Source organism: Tursiops truncatus, chromosome 9 (genome assembly GCF_011762595.2).
Source record: "Tursiops truncatus isolate mTurTru1 chromosome 9, mTurTru1.mat.Y, whole genome shotgun sequence".
NCBI lineage: Eukaryota > Metazoa > Chordata > Mammalia > Artiodactyla > Delphinidae > Tursiops > Tursiops truncatus.
In genome coordinates, this window is record NC_047042.1 from 25,781,707 (window position 1) to 25,801,838 (window position 20,132).

The 20,132-nt window shown below is 35.3% G+C and overlaps 1 protein-coding gene across 1 annotated transcript in view; it reads right to left on the reverse strand.

The window, feature by feature from the left end:
• PCLO (piccolo presynaptic cytomatrix protein) overlaps positions 1-20,132 on the reverse strand; it is an 89,837-nt gene that overhangs the window by 43,445 nt on the left and 26,260 nt on the right. Inside the window, exon 4 of the mRNA XM_033862780.2 lies at positions 9,932-10,057. Within this exon, the coding sequence (XP_033718671.2) occupies positions 9,932-10,057 (126 nt within the window). The remainder of the gene's footprint in view (positions 1-9,931; positions 10,058-20,132) is intronic.

The window sequence follows — 20,132 nt, forward strand, 5'->3', positions numbered from 1 at the left end:
TGCCAGCCATGCTGGCCTCCCTGCGGTCTTATTATTCCTGGCACACACCAGGCAGGCTCTTGCTCTGGGCCTGTGCCCTTTTCATTCCTCTGCCTATAATACCAATAACTCCAAGCTCACTCCTTCCTCTCCTTGGGGGCTTTCCTCATTTTTTGCCTTCTTGGCGAGGCCTTCCCTGACATCCCATCTAAAATTTCAACCCTACCTTCCTATTTGGCATATCCACTCTCCTTGTTATCTTTTTCTCCTTAGCACTTATTACCACTTATTATGTGATACTTATAAGTAGGTTTTACTTTCTGTCTCACCTATTGAAATGTATGGTCCATGTTTTCTTCATTCATATCCCACAGGACCAAGAGAGGTTGCTCTATAGACCATGTATTTACAAACACACACACACACACACACACACACACGTGCACGCGCGCACGCGTGCGTGTGCGCACACGCGCTAGAACTTAGAAATCTCAAGCACCATACCTGACAGTGACGGGGATCTAGTAAAAACTAGAGAGTAAAAGAAAACAAAAGTAGCCTAAGAGGAAAAAAAAAGCAAATTTATTTTCTTCCACCACTCTCAGTGTAACTTAGTATATATATGAAAAACCTGTAGTCTGATATGAAAATCTGCATTCCCACAGAATATTCTTTCTGCTCCAGCCTCGTCACTATATCTGGAACATGGCTGTACTCCATCACTATAAATAAGTAAAATATGAACTATGTAAAAAATTAACCAATGAAAGAGATAAAAGTCTAAAAAGATCTGTTTCAGTTCCTGGAGAGTTCTTTGCCCTCAGGAGCTTACAGTCTGTTCTTAGACATTACCTGAAAGTTACCTGGAATTCTCTGGGAGGGGAGGAGGCATATCTGTAACCCACACTTAGTTATGATACTGGTTCTGACAGAAGCCTGCAGAATCAACCAATGTATTCTGCATTTCTATATTTCTCTTACTGAAACTAGAAGAAAATACACATTGTCAAAAAAGTTATTAAATCATGGGTTTTCTTTCCGTAAATACATCTTTCTCCTAGTTCTTCAGGTTTATTTTATATTTTTGTTCATTCAGACCCTGACCAAACTTTTCCTCCACAGTCAACATCCTCTATCCACTGCCCTTCTAGGCTGTAACCACCTTGAAAGCAAGGTGGAATTATAGAATGATAGAATTCTAGGATATACCTGTAGAGTAGTTACTGAAGAAACGTTTTGACCCATTTGCATTCTTTATTATTTCCCATATTCCTGATATTCTCACCTCTACTCCTTCCTAAAACCTTCTTTCTGAACTCCCTTTTTATCACCTCCATCTATCTTGTCAGTATATTACTGCTGCATACCAATACGTCCTTACAGTTCTGCAGTTAGCACTCCAGTGTTCTCCCCCAATAAGAAACAATATCTCATGCAGGGATGAATTCAAGTATTGTAAGGCCTGAAGCTTATGCAATTTTAAGAAAAAAGAGAAAATTATGAATACAAAATTGATACATGTGAATATCTGTTAAAAGGACAAAATAAATCACAACAAATTACAAAAGTTAAAAAGCTGACAAATGCCACAAACATCACATATGTTTTTTAACTTCCTGGAGCCTTGGAAGGGACGTGTACAGGTGAGGAAGGAGCCCTGAGACGTAAGGGTCATGATTTATCCATTCTGATTTCATTCCTTTCATTCTATGTAATTAGTCTCACATTCTTAATTCTAGGGCTCACATTTCCATCTTATGTAACATACATAACTTATTATAGCACACATACTACTGTTTTGCTTCCTCTTTCCACACCTTAGATTGTATGATTCTTCTCAAGGTTCAATCTCTCTGCATCTCTTCAACAGATAAAGTGTCTCAAAAGTATGCATTACAGAAGGGTCTTGTGGAGGGCCCCCTTCACTTAATGCTGAACACCCAGTGAGTTTCTGTGATTTGTCAACAGCCATAAAAAGGAGTTGATGAGAAAGATCAGTCCACACACTGGGTGCCAGACACCTGACATCTGACACCTACACCACGATTCTATTCACTAACAAGATATGCTTTCAGCGACTTACAGACCATGAGAGTTACATAAGCAGATATTCATTGTATGTATGTCCATAGACTTTAATCAGACATGAGATTAATAAATTGTTGATAAGAAGAAAAACTTAGAAGCCTTTTTATAAGACTAGCCAAAAGTATGGTTTTACGGTTAGGAGGTGATATATTTACATGGGACATGACTTAATCACTTCAGGTTTTAAATTTTTTTAAAATTTATTCAGGCCTAATAAATACCTAAAATGATATTCCATTATAGCAGAATACCTCTAGCAGATCAATGCTCCTTTACAGGAAGCCTGAACTTTGTGAGATTAACTGTCATCTATGAAAATAATTTCGTCTATCCTTAACAAAGTAGTTTCTTTAGTCTAGATCTTCATAGTTAACTAAGCATGAAAAATACATCAGCTCTTTTCATACTCACAGTTAGCCCCATGAGATAGGTCTTGAAACCTCCTAACTGAAACATCAACCCATCCAGATGAGATAAAAGGAGACTCAGAGGACATAAACAACTTGCCTAACATCATGAGGATGACATTAATTCAGAGTCTTCTGACTTCAAATCTGTGCTTTTTCCATTAGGAATATTCCAAATCCCTGCAGTTCAGAGCTCAGACCTGACCACGGTCAATTATCTACGCATGTTCAGAGAGAGGGGACGGAATTCAAGCTTAAGTAGCACATACTATTCTTATCATCAAAGATCTCCAAAGTAAGTACCATCTTTTCACTACTTCTGTGAAATACTATATCAAACACTATATTAAATGTTTCTGACACATTATTTGTAAACCTGATAACAATTGTGCAGCCACTATTATTATCCCGATTTCCCAAATGAGAACACCAAAGTACTAAAAGTTAAACGACTTATCCAGGCAAAAAGTAGCAGAGCTCAATCTAAATCCTGATGTGTCTGACTCTAAAAACATTCTCTTTATATAATGAAGACCTTGAAGCACTGGCTGTTTGAAGATTTTTTACAGCTATTAAAGACAGTTCAGCATCCTTGCTTCCAAAATAGCAACTCCAAGTTCATACACACCAAAATGTAGCCTGTTATGGCATACTGATTAGACAAATCCAGAAATTTAAAAACAGAAACAACTGTTAATCATTAATCAGTATCACTTGAACATACATATATATTTCAAGCTATACCACTCTTATTGATAAAAGCAATCAAATTAGGATATGGAGTATTATACATACTAAAAAATGTGTAAAAAAAAAGGGCAATTATTTCATTTTCTTGATGTCCCTATCGGAAATACTGACTCAAACATAGTTTCCTCTGATTAATTTCAAAATAAATGGGTAAAGAAGAGAAACATCTTTCTTTGTCCTGGCAATACAGCTAATCATTAATATGTAAGTATGATATCACTGCATCTTAAAAATAGTATATTACAACCTACCAGTCCAGGTACCCACAATTTATATTCTTTCTTTCCAGAAGATAGTTTCCTAAGTATTTTTTAGAAAAATCCTTGTATCAACAAGAAATATGATCTTGTGCCATGTGTACCTGACACACTATCTTGCAGGAATTCTGAGAAATCTCATGCTAATGACCAATCCGTACCTGGTAATCCCCCTGGAACAAGAATAAGGAAGCTCACTCATCTGTGTGGTGTGTTTCCTGGTCTCCAGCTTTGATCACTGCCATGCCATCTGTAACATATGCCAAAAAAGCATAAGCAGAAGTAGAGACTTTCTTGCCTCGGAACATTATCCTTTAAGTCACACAGGAGTGTGTCCTCTACTGGAATTAGCTCTTCTACCATAGTTCTTCAGGACAGGGAATTCCAGAGGCGAACTTCTAAAATCAAAACCACCATGCCAAAAACACCTAACCTCACCTCCACTCCAATCACTGATTCTCAAATATAAATCCAACAACATTTTCTTGCCCGAAACCCTGTCAGTTCATCTTTAAGAGGTGCTAACTAGCCGAATCAATATCCCCTACACCGAGACAACTAGAAACTGAGAATTTGGAAATATCCATGAACTAGAATTTATGCCACAGGTACATTTCCTCACAGAATAGCATATAGACAAACTAAGGTAAACTAATTTCCTTACAGGTCTACCTACTGGCCTGGGAGAAGGTAATTTTCCACATAGCTCTGGCTAAATCCTTAAGCAAACATTGTATATCATTGGTTTTAACTTTTTGCTCTCCTAGTCTATGTTCCTACTGATTCATTAAGAAGCTTCTTGAAGCTACATTCAGAGCTTAACACTATATTCCTATCTTAGCTCCAAACAGCGTTGTCCAAACAAATATGATTTTATTATCAATAATAAAGACACAATTTATCTTCAAAATACTTCAACTAAATTGATTTTCAGCTGGAAAACCTAACAATATAAACAAATATCTGTTTTTGGTTCAATGGCTAAAATGTGTTTAGTTCTTATGGATTCACTGTTCTCTTGTGAAAACTGTTGAAATATGAAAGGTATCATGCAGGTAACATATTTCACAATTATGATGTTATGATACACAATACTAGGGGGAAAATCATTTGGAGAATAATTTCAGAAGTCCAGCGATTAAATAAAGCTTAGAACCAATGATATGCACATAAAGGATTAGGTTTGGCCCATTATACTTCCTAAACAAACTTTTATTTTATTTATATTTTCTACTCTTCCTTTTCTGCAGATATAAAATTGTTGTAAGTTGATATAAAATGATACAACTTGTTAATAAGTCTAACAATTGCTATGTGTTAATTTTTTTAAATGTCCTAATGTATTTTATTGTATTGATTCAAAATACAATGATTAAATCTCTAAGAAGAACAAAGGTCCAGCATTGTGAACCCATGGAAGACTCAAAATAAAAATTTTTTTTTTCTAAATTAACCTATACCTTCAATATAATCACTACCAATTTTCAACAGAGATTTTCCTGAAAACTGACAAGCCGGTTCTAGAATGTATATGCAAGACCAAAGGTCAAGAATTGTCCCAAGAGGATTTTGAATAACAACAGTATGGTAGATTACCTACCATATGTCAGGACTTAAAGTCATCATAATTACAACAGTGTGACGCTGATGTAGGGATAGACAAATAGACAAGCTAGAACAAACATCTCATAAAAGACCCACACATGTACAAAAAAATCAATATATGACAGATGGGGCACTGTAGATCAGTGGGCGCAACGATACACTCTTCAATAAATGGTGCACAGGCAACTGATTATCCATACTGATGGGGGAGAAAACTAAAATTTCCAGTCAGAGCATGATAGACTAAAAATAACTTAATTCTGTGTCTATAAGGACATTATATAAAGAGTACGATTTCACAATTTTTAGAAGGAAATATAGGCTAATATTTGAAGACTTCAGGGCAAGGAGAATTTCCTAAATAATATAGAACATTTATAAAACTTAATAGAAACAAAACAAGCCAACTATGTTAAAATTTCAACTTTAAAAAAAAAAAGACACTAAAAAAACAAGCCACATACTGGGAAAAGATATTTACAGCCTACATACTTGGAAAAGATATTTACAGCCTACATACTTGACAAACGATTATAACCAGAATACATAAAGATTCTCTAAAATTCAATTTAAAAGACATAAACAGGGCTTCCCTGGTGGCGCAGTGGTTGAGAGTCCGCCTGCCGATGCAGGGGACACCGGTTCATGCCCCGGTCTGGGAGGATCCCGCATGCCGCGGAGCGGCTGGGCCCGTGAGCCATGGCCGCTGAGCCTGCGCGTCTGGAGCCTGTGCTCCGCAGCGGGAGAGGCCACAACAGTGAGAGGCCCGCGTACCACAAAAAAAAAAAAAAAAAAAAAAGACATAAACAATCCAAATAAAGAATAAGCAAAAGAAAAAGCAAATCACAGATGAGGAAAACCCAAGTGCTAACAAGATTAGTAACATATTATCATACTCAACATGACTGAAGGTAAGGTGAACGAAGAAAACAATGGCCTATCATTTCACATTATATTTGAAAAAGAAAATGTTGAGAAAGAGGAACAAGGATATAAAGGTATAAGAACACTAATTTACTACGGATGAATGTAAAAATAGCGTAACACTTTGGAGAGCAACTTGGAAAAACCAACTACTGTTGAAGAAACCACACAACGTTCTCCTATATTATTTAATAAGATAGTCACTATAACCCAGGAATTGAACTTCTTCTAAATTTTTTTGCACTTTTATTATAGAAGAAACTTCTGTACATGTGCAAAAGGAGACTAATTCAAAAAATTAATTACAGCATTGTTGGAAATAGTAAAAAAAACTCATATATAACCGAAATAACCAGAGAATGTTTAAATTAAACTGTAGTAGAGACATACAGTAATAGAATTCTGTCCTGAAGTGAAAATAAATAACTAGAACGACATGTGTGTACACGTAGCTATTTTAGATAAACCATTTTAGATAAAACTCATAAACTCTGGAACTAAAAAAAGTGGCAAAAATACATGTACAGTAAACTATCATTTATATAAAATTTCATAAACAAGCAAAATGAATCCTTATAAAATTTATGAATACATACATAAAACTATAAAGAAAAGCAAGTGAAGGGTAATCTCAAATTAAGTCTAGTGGTTTATTTTGGGCGAGTAAGAGAGGTTTGGGAGAGGAGAGGTAACTACAGGAGGCTTTAATTGGTTTATAGGTACTTATCTCTCCTAAAAATATGAAACAAATAGGCAAAATGTTAAGACTTAAAACAATATGGTGAGTACATGGTTGTTTGCCATATTATTCTCTACAGCTTTTTTGTACACTCAAACACTTGTAATGAAAATTACAGGTCAGTGCCCAATTAACTGTTAAACTGCATACATCAAACCGTGAATGCTGAGACGCTCCCTCTGCCCCACTTCCGTCGGGGAAGGCAGAACAGAAGATGTGTGATGTGGAGTTGCACAACCCAATAGATGAGAAATCTTATAAGGCAAATGTTTTTGTTTTTGTTTTTGTTTTGCGGTACGCGGGCCTCTCACTGCTGTGGCCTCTCCCGTTGTGGAGCACAGGCTTCGGACGCGCAGGCTCAGCGGCCGTGGCTCACGGGCCCAGCCGCTCCGCGTTATGTGGGATCTTCCCGGACCGGGGCACGAACCCGCGTCCCCTGCATCGGCAGGCGGACTCTCAACCACTGCGCCACCAGGGAAGCCCCCAAGGCAAATCTTTTAAGGCAGTTTTCCTGATTGTGGAGGAGGCCCAGACTAAGGAAAATCACATCCACTTTCAACGAATTAGCAAACATCAAACCCTGACTTCCTGTGTTTACCGTGTAACGGAGAAATGCAACCACTGAGCTGCTTCAGTAAAATTTTCCAAGATTGAGAGCAAAACTCACTCACCATTTAAGTGCAAATGAATCAGAAAGAGACGCGTCAGGCAGCAAACATTTCCATGTAGGACTTGCTATTTTGAGTTTAGATTTTAATTTCTAATTTAAAACTCATCTGTTTTGTGCCCTTCACCCTCTCTCCACCAGACAGCCAACACAAAGACTGGGAGATTCTGGACTGGTGAAGAACCCAGTAGACAACTGTAGATTCTGGGTTGTACTGGCAAAAACAGGATCTAGATATTGACAGTCAAGATAGCATCGTGAGTCTAACAGAAATACTACCAAGAGTTGTAATAAAGATTTATGTTTTAAGAGAAAATAAAGTAAATCTGGAAATCATAAATAACAAATTATATGTGTGAGTTATGTAACAACTGGACTCTAATAATCAGAGGATCTATAGTCATAGAGAGGCCTGGCTTAGCACTTGGCAAAACTTTGGGAGAATTAATAAATAATACAATTAATAAAAGTAAAATCTTAAGTCACATGCACACAGCTTTTAATGATTTCCCACTTTACCCAATGAAACAAACTGCAAAACTATTATTTCCAAAAATGATGATGACTTTAATGGCAGTCTCTGAGTTTATAAAATCACAGATGTAATTTTAGGTTCATTTCAGTTTCCTTTCTTGAATGGGTTTGTATTATATCTATTATTAATTTAGGTGCATGAACTTAAAAATGGTCATATAAGTTGCCAAATGCAAAGAGCATCACTTCATCACAGAGTGCTTCACTGAAATTGTACATAAAAATCATCCTGATTTGTAGCATTTGCTGATTTTCATGGTGTAAGGACAAAGAAGGGTATGAAATTTTATCTTTAAATTATTCGAGTATCTTTGTCAACTATATCAGGCAAAGTTACTGTTGCAAATTTTATCTTAAAATAAAAATAGCATATTCATTTCTTTCTGAAGTATGCTATTAGAAAGCAATCATATCACTCCCATCCTTACAAACAGGCCTCAATTCCTGTATCTTAACTAGACTGCAATACCAACAGAGTAGCATTAGGCATGATAGGATTATAGTCATAGAAAATTCACAGAGACCCAGTGTTTGCTCATAATGGTTATTTCTTGATTCATATAGTCTTTTCCTTCATTTAGCTATGTGGCTAAACCTCCAATTTTCCTTGTTGTATGAATACCATTAGAATATTTTCAATAATATGCTTTCAGTTATATATGTGGTGATGTCCTGGTCAACTGGCATTCTGAAAATCAACAGGCAAATAAATGGACAAAAAAGGCCTGATTCATAGCATTTGCCTATTTTCATGTTGTAAATACTGTCACCATGGCCAATTCAAGCTAACAATGTGATGGTACTGAGTGTGAAGTTGGGAAGAGATATTCAAAACATCTCTTAGTGAGTTGGGCAAGCTGCTTCCAGCAGAACACTGTGATGAATAAATACTGCCTCAAATTTGTGTTTATTCGAATTGTCTATCAAAATATCTAGGGATTTTTTTCAGTAGGTTCCAATATATTTAATTTAAGACAATGACAGGGAATAATCTTAACATAATTCAGTTTCAAACAATAACAGGCAACATTTTATTAAACGATGAAACGACAGAAAAATGCTTTCTAAATAACATTTAATTTAGGATAAAAATAGAAGGATAGACTGAGGCTGCTTTATGATAAATATATTCGTGGTAAGCAATCTAACTGAAAACTTGTAAACTATATCTATGTTAGGTTTTGGAAAATGCAAATGATCACATCGTCTAATTAATGACTGAAAATTATTGTGTATCTTGAGAATCAAGCTGTAACCTTTTACTGAAAGAAACATCATTTTATGGCCCATAAGACACATCTGTAAAGTTCATTACTTTAAAATACTTTATGATGTAATGAGGTGAATAGAATAGTACCTAGCACAGGAGTTGGCAATTTTTTTTCTTGAAAGGGTCAGAGAGAATATATATATTTTAGGCTTTGTAGACCATACAGTCTCTGTTGTGAATGCAGTTCTGCTACTGTAGTGGGAAAACACCCGTGTTCAATATGTAAATTAATAATCCTGGCTGTGTTCTAATGAAACAATGTTTACAGAAACAGGCAGCAGATGGATTTGGCTTGTGGGTCATCCATAGTTTGCTGACCTGACTTTACCATGTACTGAATCATGTGATGTTTTTATGGCTCTGATTTCAATATAATTTTTCCTGGTGTTTATGAAACACTAATCCTTTTAATCAATGTGTTTTTTTTAAACATAATGTTGCCCCAGTCAGTAAAAAATCTTGACTAATTACTGTTTCTTAAATAAGATATTCCCATAGCAATCCAACTGCCAAAAAGGACAATGCAACTGAAAATAAAATGAATACAGCTATGGACATATCATCTTTTATATTACTCTACCAAAATAACATAATTAACCATAAGGAGAGTTTTTCCTAGACAGTAAAAGAAGCGAAAACTTTCATATCAAATTAAGATATATTTAATATGAGCACATTCATTTTAATTTACTCTGAAATCCTTATTCTTACCTTCTACAAGTTTCCCTGTCTGTTCTGCACTTCCCCCAGGAAGAATGTTGGCGATATAAGCTCCAATTTCTCCGCTATGTCCGGGGATTTCTTTACCACCCACAATTCTAATTCCTAATCCATTACCTGTATTGAAAAATTAGCAAATTATTAGCAATAAGTTAAGAAGAAACAATAATTATCACAAGTTATAAGGTGCACAAAAAATGGGTTCTGGTATCTAGAAGTTAACTACAATATGAATATTGGAACTGGATACCAATATCAAAAGAACAATATTCTGATTTCAATAATAGTTGATAGGAAAGAGAACTTTCTGAGATCTTGGTCGGATCTATAATGATTAATCTGATATTAACAAATAATTTTTATTTTAGCCATATTCAGTAATATAATAAGGCTCTGTCCATTTTGATCAGATATTTTATAAAAATTTTGTATGAGGATGTTCCCAGTATAAGAAATTCCACAGCATGTAATTCATTTATGAAATCAAGGAGCATTTAACTTACAAAAAGATACTAATGGCTATCATAAATTGAGAAGACACAATCTAAACATATAAATGACTGCAACTGATAAAGTGAAAACACGATCATAACTTATGAATTATTATTCATATTTCAGCCTTAACTCATAAACTAATACTGTTTGTGCATTAATGGCACTTAGTACAGGGACAATAAAAGCATTCTTGATTGATGAGCAACTGAGTAAACTGTTCCTTATTCCACAGAACAGATTTTTCTGTAATTAGCCACATGGAAGAAAGATGGAGAATGATTATTGTGAGAAATCTAACTGAGACAGAAATAAACTGTTGATATTTTATCTTTTTAAAAAAATAATCTAAAAATTAGCTAGTGTTTACAGCACCAGATATATTTTTGTTACAAATGTTAAGATTTTAAAATGAAAGCACTAAAAGAAAGCAGAATTCTCCTTTACTGAAGACACAATTATCTCTTTAAAATAAACTTCATTCCATTCAGTGATTGAAGTGCCATTTTCAACTCTTTCAAAATCTCCAAAATTAAAAGCCAGCTCTCTTCCAAATCCTGTTCCCTTCCTACTTAACTCTTCAGAAACCATCCCTGGAGTCAGCATCAACACAGTCCAAACATTCAACAAGTAGTAGCGGAATTATGGACCCCTTCTTCATTTATCTAGTAGGGATATATTTTGGAAAAATACTGTTTCTTATTTCTAGGTGATGTGATACTTCCAAATGAATTTCGTCTTTCCTTTTCTTCCCCCCCTTCCCTTCCATCTTTCCATCCTTGTTTTTCCCCTCTCTTCTCCCTCTCTTTCCCTAGTACCCCCACCTCCATCCTTACCCCCCAGACCTACTTTTACAGTAGAGCAAGTGTTCTGAAAAATGATTTAGCCTCAAAACAAAAACAAAAGTGAAACAAATTAACTGTGTTCTTCTACAAGGGGTTGTCAAGGGTCAGAGTTAAGTAAGATACTAGCTCTCTCTGGCCCCACTTGTGGACCTTTTCTGTCACAAGTTTCTTGGTTCACTGTTACTGTTCTTTGTAGAGATTAATTGATGATACAAGCTGAACATAACTGGATGAATGAAGACTATCATCTACTATATGATTTTTAGTCTCAACTAAGCCTGGATAGAGATGGTTGACTTCTTAGACATTAGCCTTTAAAGATTCACCAGGACTGATTCTACAGTAAGACATCAGATAGATACTAATAAAGGGTAGAAGACGAAGAAAAGTTATTAGCCACTCTTCATTCAATTAGGTTAGCCTAGTTTTTTTCTTTTTTTAGTGTACTAAGACATTTTAGAAATTACAAAATGAGGACTTAAAAATAGTTGGTCATATTTAAAGGGTTATTCCATGGAATTTATCCAAAAAAATAAAACTAGATTCTTAATCTAAGGTTTGGTTTCACTTTCCATGGTTGAATCACTCACAAGTTGTAGTTCCTCACTTATTAAAGATCTCATAAAACCCACACAGATACTGAATTTCTAAGTAGTCAGTATAACCATATCAATTTTAAGACATGGTCAGTCTGAGATCCCAAAAAATGATTCATGAGATTTCCTTAGTGTAAAGCCATAGTTTCAAGACCTTGCCTTATATCAAAATCTATCATAATTTATGCTAGACTATAGTGGAGTATATAGAGTGCTTGTGGCATGGGTCTTACTTCTTTCTTTTTTTAATTTTTAAATTTTACTTATTTTATTTATTTGGTTTTGCCAGGTCTTAGTTGCGGCAGGCGGGCTCCTTAGTTGTGGCTTGCCAGCTCCTTAGTTGTGGCACATGGGCTCCTTAGTTGCAGCAGGTGGGCTTCTTAGTTGCAGCTCAAGAGCTCCTTAGTTGTGGCTTGCCAGCTCCTTTGTTGCAGCTAGTGGGCTCCTTAGTTGCAGCTCACCAGCTCCTTAGTTGTGGCATGCGAACTCTTAGTTGCAGTATTCACGTGGGATCTAGTTCTCTGAGCAGGGCTCGAACCCTGGCCTCCTGCATTGGGAGCGCAGAGTCTTAACCACTGCGCCACCAGGGAAGTCCCACTTATTTCTTTTTAAGCTTAAAAATTAGAATATAAATGTAGCTCATAAAAATAATTTCAGCACTATACAATATATGGTGCAGCCATACGCTTAGAATCTACAAAGAGAATTGTTATACCTTGTAAAGGTATAGCTGAAAAGTAGAACTTCAAAATCTATTAATTAACATGTGACTATTTTTAAAAATTTGATTATAGTTTCATTCTGTAGATGACATTGTCTTGAGGATTAAGTAGCTGGGTCCTTCGTGTCATTTGATTTTTAGTGACCGAGTACATTCTAAAACCCTGTAGTATAGGATGTGTGATAGGAAATTACAATCTTATCTATCTTCATAAAGTAGCATGACACAATAATTATTTAATTTTGTAAAATACAGTTTCATGCTAGTGAATTCAAAACTTTCTAAATATACTTTATAAGCTTCAGTGTCTTTAGTAAAATGGGAGTAATATATAGCCATGAAAATACTATGAGAAATGATATTTGATATACAGTTGACCACTGAACAACATGGGGATTAGGGGTGCTGACCCTCTGTGCAGACGAAAATCCTCATATAACTTATAGCAGTCTTCCGTAGACAAGGTTCGTCTGTATACTCGGTTCCATAACCCTGGATTCAACCAACCATGGATTGGATAGTACTGCAGTATTTACTATTGAAAAAATCTGCATATAAGTGGACCTATGCAGTTCAAACTCTTGTTGTTCAAGGGTCAACTGTATATAGAAACTACTCAGGCATATAGTAAATTTTCAACAATTACTTTTCCTCTTGTTGATGTTGCTATGGTGGCTCCCACTGTTTTTCACGTATACAGTAAAGTACCATAGAAATATTAAAAATCTGTGAAAGAAAAAGCAAGGTAGAAAATAACAACCCAGGAAAGGTAACATTTTTGTTTATTTTACAATAGTTGCTTGTATCCTACTTTGGATGTCACAAGTACAAATTTAACTTACACAATTTCTAAGAATTTAAATCTGGACATTTTGATTTAACGCTTATATAGTTGTTTTTTTTTTTTTTGAGGTACGTGGGCCTCTCACTGTTGTGGCCTCTCCCATTGTGGAGCACAGGCTCCAGACGCACAGGCTCAGCGGCCATGGCTCACAGGCCTAGCCGCTCCGCGGCACGTGGGATCCTCCTGGACCGGGGCACGAACCCCCGTCCCCTGCATTGGCAGGCGGACTCTCAACCACTGCACCACCGTGGAAACTTTGATATTTTATGTATTGAATGCAGATAAAATGAATAAAGACACTTCTATAAAGATAAAACACCTCAGCTCAAATCTAAAAAGCAGAATGCCAATAAAAGAGTTGATAAACTCAAGAAGCAACATTAATTTTTAACTGAAATGCTTAAATCTAAATGTTCCTTGATAACTGGTATTTATATTATCCTTGTTTTCAACTTTTACAAATTTTTATCAACATAAACTTATTTTCTTCTCTGCTTCTAGTCCATCTAGAAACATTGCTAAAATGCTTCCTCAGTTAGATGCCATGAAAATACACTGGTCTTGCTCTTGAGTTCACAGTATGGCAGAGTAGAGAGGCCAACAGTTACTATAATGAACATAGGAGCTTTAGGAAAAGAGATCACAAAAAGTTAGAGTAACTTCACACCATATAAGCATAAATGTGGTTAAGGAAGTCTCATAGGGAAATCTGAATTTCTGAAATCCATTAAAATATATAGGAAATATTTATAAAAAAGAGAAGTTCTATCATAAAAGTAACAAAATCACTAAGAAAATGTATTACTGTATCTTGATAACCTTAGGATGAACCTTAGGATTTAAATGCATTGACCTTTTTTTTTTCTTAGAATCCATATATATGTGTTAGCATACGGTATTTGTTTTTCTCTTTCTGACTTACCTACTAGGGGCAAGACGGGAATAAAGACATAGACCTACTAGAGAATGGACTTGAGGAGATGGGGAGGGGGAAGGGTAAGCTGTGACAAAGTGAGAGAGTGGCATGGACATATACACACTACCAAACGTAAAATAGATAGCTAGTGGGAAGCAGCCGCATAGCACAGGGAGATCAGCTCGGTGGTTTGTGACCACCTAGAGGGGTGGGATAGGGAGGGTGGGAAGGAGGGAGACACAAGAGGGAAGAGATATGGGAACATATGTATATATATAACTGATTCACTTTGTTATAAAGCAGAAACTAACACACCATTGTAAAGCAATTATACTCCAATAAAGATGTTTAAAATAAATAAATAAATAAATAAATGCATTGGTGTTTTCAAGTGTATGTATTTTATAATTATAGGATCAGTATACTATTATGTAGTCAGTTCTAAAGTTCTGGTCCAGGATGGCAGCATAGGAGGCTCCTGAACTCACCTTGTCTCATGGATACATTGAAATATACAGCTATACATGGAGCAATTCCCACTGGAAACAATCCAGAAACTAGCTGAGCAACTCCTACACGTGGGGTGAATGAGAAAATACCCACATCAAAACAGGTCCTGGCATACCCTCAACTGCTTGGAGCTGTTGAGAACAAAGAAGGCAGCTTGTACAATCACATAGGTTTGATAGACAATCAAGAGTTTGGGCTAGGCGGAATGATAATGTTTATCTCCTACACGAGACCACTCCACCAAGATTGGGAGAGGTGGCTGTTTTATCCAGTGTGCAGAAACCAACACAGAGAGTCAAGGAAAATGAAGAAACAGAGGAATATGTTCCAAATAAAAGAACAAGATAAAAGTCTAGAAACAGATCTTAATGAAATAGAGATAGGTTATTTACTTATAAAAAGTTTAAAATAATGGTCATAAAGATGCTCACCAAGGTAGGAGAACAATGCCTGAACAAAGCGTAAATTTCAACAAACAGAAAATATAAGGACATACCAAACAGAAATTACAGAGCTGAAGAATACAGTAACTGAACTGCAAAGTTCGTAGGCCAGTTCAACAGCAGACTAGAGAACTGAAAGAAAGGATCAGTGAATCTGACAGGGCAGTGGAATCCATCCAAGTAGAGGAGTAAAAAGAAAAAAGCATGAAAAAGAATGAAGGTAGATTAAGGGACTTAAAGGATACCATCAAAATGAAAAGGCAACCTTCGGAATAGGAGAAAATATTTGCAAATATATTTCTGATAAGGTGTTGATATGAAAATGTATATTACTATATAGAGAATTCATACAATTCAATAACAAAAAAAATAAACAGTCTGATCGAAAAAATGGGCAGAGGAAATGTATAGACATTTTTCCAAAGAAGACATACAAATGGCCAACAGGTAGAAGTAAAGGTGTTCAAAATCACTATCAGGGAAATACAAATCAAAGCGACAGTGAGATGTGACTACACACCTGTTAGAATGGCTTTTACCAAGAAAAAACAACAAGCATTGGCAAGGATGTGGAGAAAAGTGAACGCTTGTGCATTGTTAGTGGGAATGTAAATTGGTACAGCCACTATGAAAAACAGTTTTGTGCATTGTTAGTGGGAATGTAAATTGGTACAGCCACTATGAAAAACAGTAAGGTAGTTTCTCAAAAAATTAAAAAAAGAACTACCAAATGATCCATGTATCCCACTTCTAGGTATATATCTGAAGGAAATGAAAACAGGATATTGAAGAGATATCTGTACTCCCACGTTCACTACAGCAATACTCACAGTAGCCAAGAAATGGAAACAATATAAGTATCCATTGATGGATGACTGGAAAAAGATGTGGTACATATATACAATAGAATACCGTTCAGCCATGCAAAAGAAGGAAATCCTGCCCTTTGGGACAACATGCATGGACCTTGAGGGCATTATGCTCAGGGATATAAGCCAGACAGAGAAGGACAAATACTGCATGGTATCACTTATATGTGGGGAAAAAAAGTCAAACTCATAGAGAGTGGTTGCCAGAGGTTGGAGATGGGGGAAATAGGTAAAAGGGTATACAGTTTTAGCTATAAGTTGGAAAAGGTCTGACTGGTGACTATAGTTGCTAACACTGTATTTTATTTCTTATTTATTTATTTATTGGCCACACCGCGCAGCACGCGGGATCTTAGTTTTCTGACCAGGGATTGAACCCACGCCCCCTGCAGTGAAAGCATGGAATCTTAAATCTGCCAAGAAAGTAGAACTTAGTCTCATACACAATGTATTCATAAATCAAATCACCACGATGTACACTTTAAATATCTTATAATTTTATAAGTCCATTATACCTTGACAAAGCTGAAATAAAAAAATTTAAAAATAAGCTGTGCATAAAATAAACATGAGCATACTAAGGAAAAATCTTCACATTTGCATTTAAATTTGCAGTTTAAATCTACTTTAATTTTACATGTTTATTAACATGTTACATTAAAAGCTCTGATATTTTAAAGTCTTACAAAAATGTCATTTCTATTATTAAAATAACATGAAAATATTATGATGTTATAATTAGAGCATTAAGTGTGGACAAAACTAAAATACTTGTCTCATTTCAATACTATCATGTTCTACATCTAAGCATCAAGGAAAAGCAAAATTTTTATCAGTGAACACACTATCTTATGAATAGTAGTCTTTAAATCAATAGAGTTTATTATTCATAATAAAGTTATTACAGAAAGAAGATACACTGCATAGGTTAGTCATGTCATTAGTTGGGCTGAAGAAGAAGATTGTCTCTATACATATTAATGCTAATGAAGTACTAAGGATAATGAAAAAGTCTCCAAAGGATAGTTCAATTAAATCTATTTTTATAGTTCTTGTTAATTATATTCCTGCATAAGGCTGTGAAAATATAGTTTTACACTCTTGCACCGACTAATGTTATCAATTATCCAAGTAAATATTTAGGAAAATAAACCAAATTATATTAGAAGTCCATAATCATTTCCTTTGCATGTCTTATCAAATGGTACATTAATTCATTAATACTTGAATACGAAGACCTAAAGAATATTTCACTATTTGTTTTTTAACTTTACTTACTTTCGCTCACTATAAGAAAAACATTTCTACAAATATAACAAAGTATATCAATTGCCTTATTAGCAATCCCTACTTGACTGTTTCCAGAAACATCAAAATGGCAACACCACGTTCATGCCAAATACAATCCAACTCTAAGTCTGGGCATGCAAATTACAAACTCATCTATTCCCATTAACTTTTTCTAATCCAGCCAACTGCTGTATAACATCCTTTTTCCTAGTCTTAAATATGTAAACATACATGAAGAATTTGAAGTGAACATCGTATTTCACATTTCCACGAACAAAAGTTCACCACTTGTCTTTTCTATTGTAGTTTGAATAATGTTAAGGCAAAACTGTTGCATGGGATTCATAGCATGTATAAAATGGTATTCACACTTACATCATACTGGATGAGATGGGTCCAAATTGGCCTGCCATAAGACTGAAATGGCCATTGCCATGGGAAATAAGGAAGATAAGTCATGGATATACATCAAAAGACACTGGTATTTTGGATTTGTTGAGCAACATCTTTCAAATGGCAGATGATGTATGTACTGATAAAGTATTTTTACTAAAAGGGCATAGGATTTCCTCTTCCTGAAATGCTTCAGAAATAATTCTCATGAAGAGTAGTTCTCAGGACTTCCACATCATAAATGCACATTTCATTCACACAATAAGATAAGGATTTTTTTCTTTATTTTAGCTTATATAAGTCAATTGCAAAGCTACAAGCATAAAGACAAAATCTGAGGGGTTTGCACGATACTCCTATAAAAGGCAATTAAAATAAATTTATTCCCTGGAAGCATCATGCTAATTTTCAAGCAATATTACAAAGCTATAGTAATTGAAACAGTATGGCATTGGCATAAGAACAGACATAGACTAATGGAACAGAAGAGAGAGCCCAGAAATAAACCCAGACAAACATGGTGAATTACAACAAAGGAGCCAAGAATACACAATGGGGAAAGGACAGGCTCTTCAGTGAATGGTGTTGGGGAAGCTGGACAGCTACACACAAAAGAATGAAATTGGACCATTATCTTACACCATACATAAAAATTAACTCAAAATGGATCAGAGAGTTGAATGAAACCATAAAATTCTTGGAAGAAAACACATGTGGTAAGCTTCTTGATACTGACCTTGGCAATGATTTTTTGGACTGACACCAAAAGCAAAAGGCAACCAAAATCAAAAATAAATAAATGGGACTACATCAGACTAAAAGGCATCTGTACAGCAAAGGAAACCATCAATGAAATGAAAAAGCAACCTACTGAATGGGAGAAAATATTTGCAAATCATACAGTTGGTAAGGGGTTAATATGCAAAATATATAAAGAATGCATACAATTCAATAACAAAAATAAAAACAATCTGATTGAAAAATGGGCAGAAGATCTGAACAGACATTTTTCCAAAGAGGACATACAGATGGTCAACAGGTACATGAAAAGGTGCTCAAAATCACTAATCATAAGGGAAATGTAACTCACAATGAGATTTCACCTCACACCTGTTACACTGGCTATCGTCAAAGACAAGAAATAACAAGTGCCGGTGAGGGTGTGGAGAAAAGGGAACCCTTGTGCACGGTTGGTGGAAATGTAAATTGGTGCAGCCATCATGGAAAACAGTATGGAGGTTCCTCATAAAATTAAAAATTAAATATGATACAGCAACTCCATTTCTGGGTATTTATCTGAAGAAAATGAAAACACTAACTTGAATAGACACATGCACCCCCGTGTTCACTTCAGCATTATTTACAACAGCCAAGATATGGAAGCAAACTATATCTTGTCTATTTATAGATGAATGGATAAAGACTATGTGGTATATATACACAATGGAATATTATTCAGCCATAAGAAAGAAGGAAATCTTGCCATTTGCAACAACATGGATGGACTTAGAGGGCACTGTACTAAGTAAGTCGGACAGAGAAAGACAAATACTACATGGCATTACTTATATGTGGAATCTTAAAACAAACAGAAAACCAAAAAAACAAAACAATCAAACTCAGAGATACAGAGAACAGATGGCAGTTGCCAGAGGCAGGGGGTGGGAGGGCATGCAAAATAAGTGAAGGGGGTTAAAAGTACAAATATCTAGCTATAAAATAAATTAAGTCATGGGGATGTAATGTACAGCATGGTGACTATATTAATAACACAATATTACATGTTTGAAAGTTGCTGAGAGAGTAGATCTTAAAAGCTTTTATCACAAGAAAAAAAAATTTGTAACTGTGTTTGGTGATGGATGTTAATAGAATTAGCGTGATGATTATTTCCCAATATATACAAATACTGAATCATTATGAGGTATACCTGAAAGTAATATAATATTATATGTCAACTATATCTAAATAAAAAATTATTCCATTTAGCAGTACTTAGGGTCCAAAATGAACTGATTCTTTGATATGAAAGTGGATGCTATGAAGTGAGAAAATAGGGTCAATTTATAGATATGGCTTTAATACTGACTTGTTTAGATGCTGATCTCATTGATGGCAGGCCAGGACTTGGGGTAGGGTCATCTACTACATGTGTTAAAGAAAAACATTGTACTGGGAGATGCTTATGTAACCCTATGATGTCACCGGAAAGAAAATAGTTTACATTTATTTTAGGGTAAAGCTATGATGTGCTTTCCCAAATGATAGTTTTA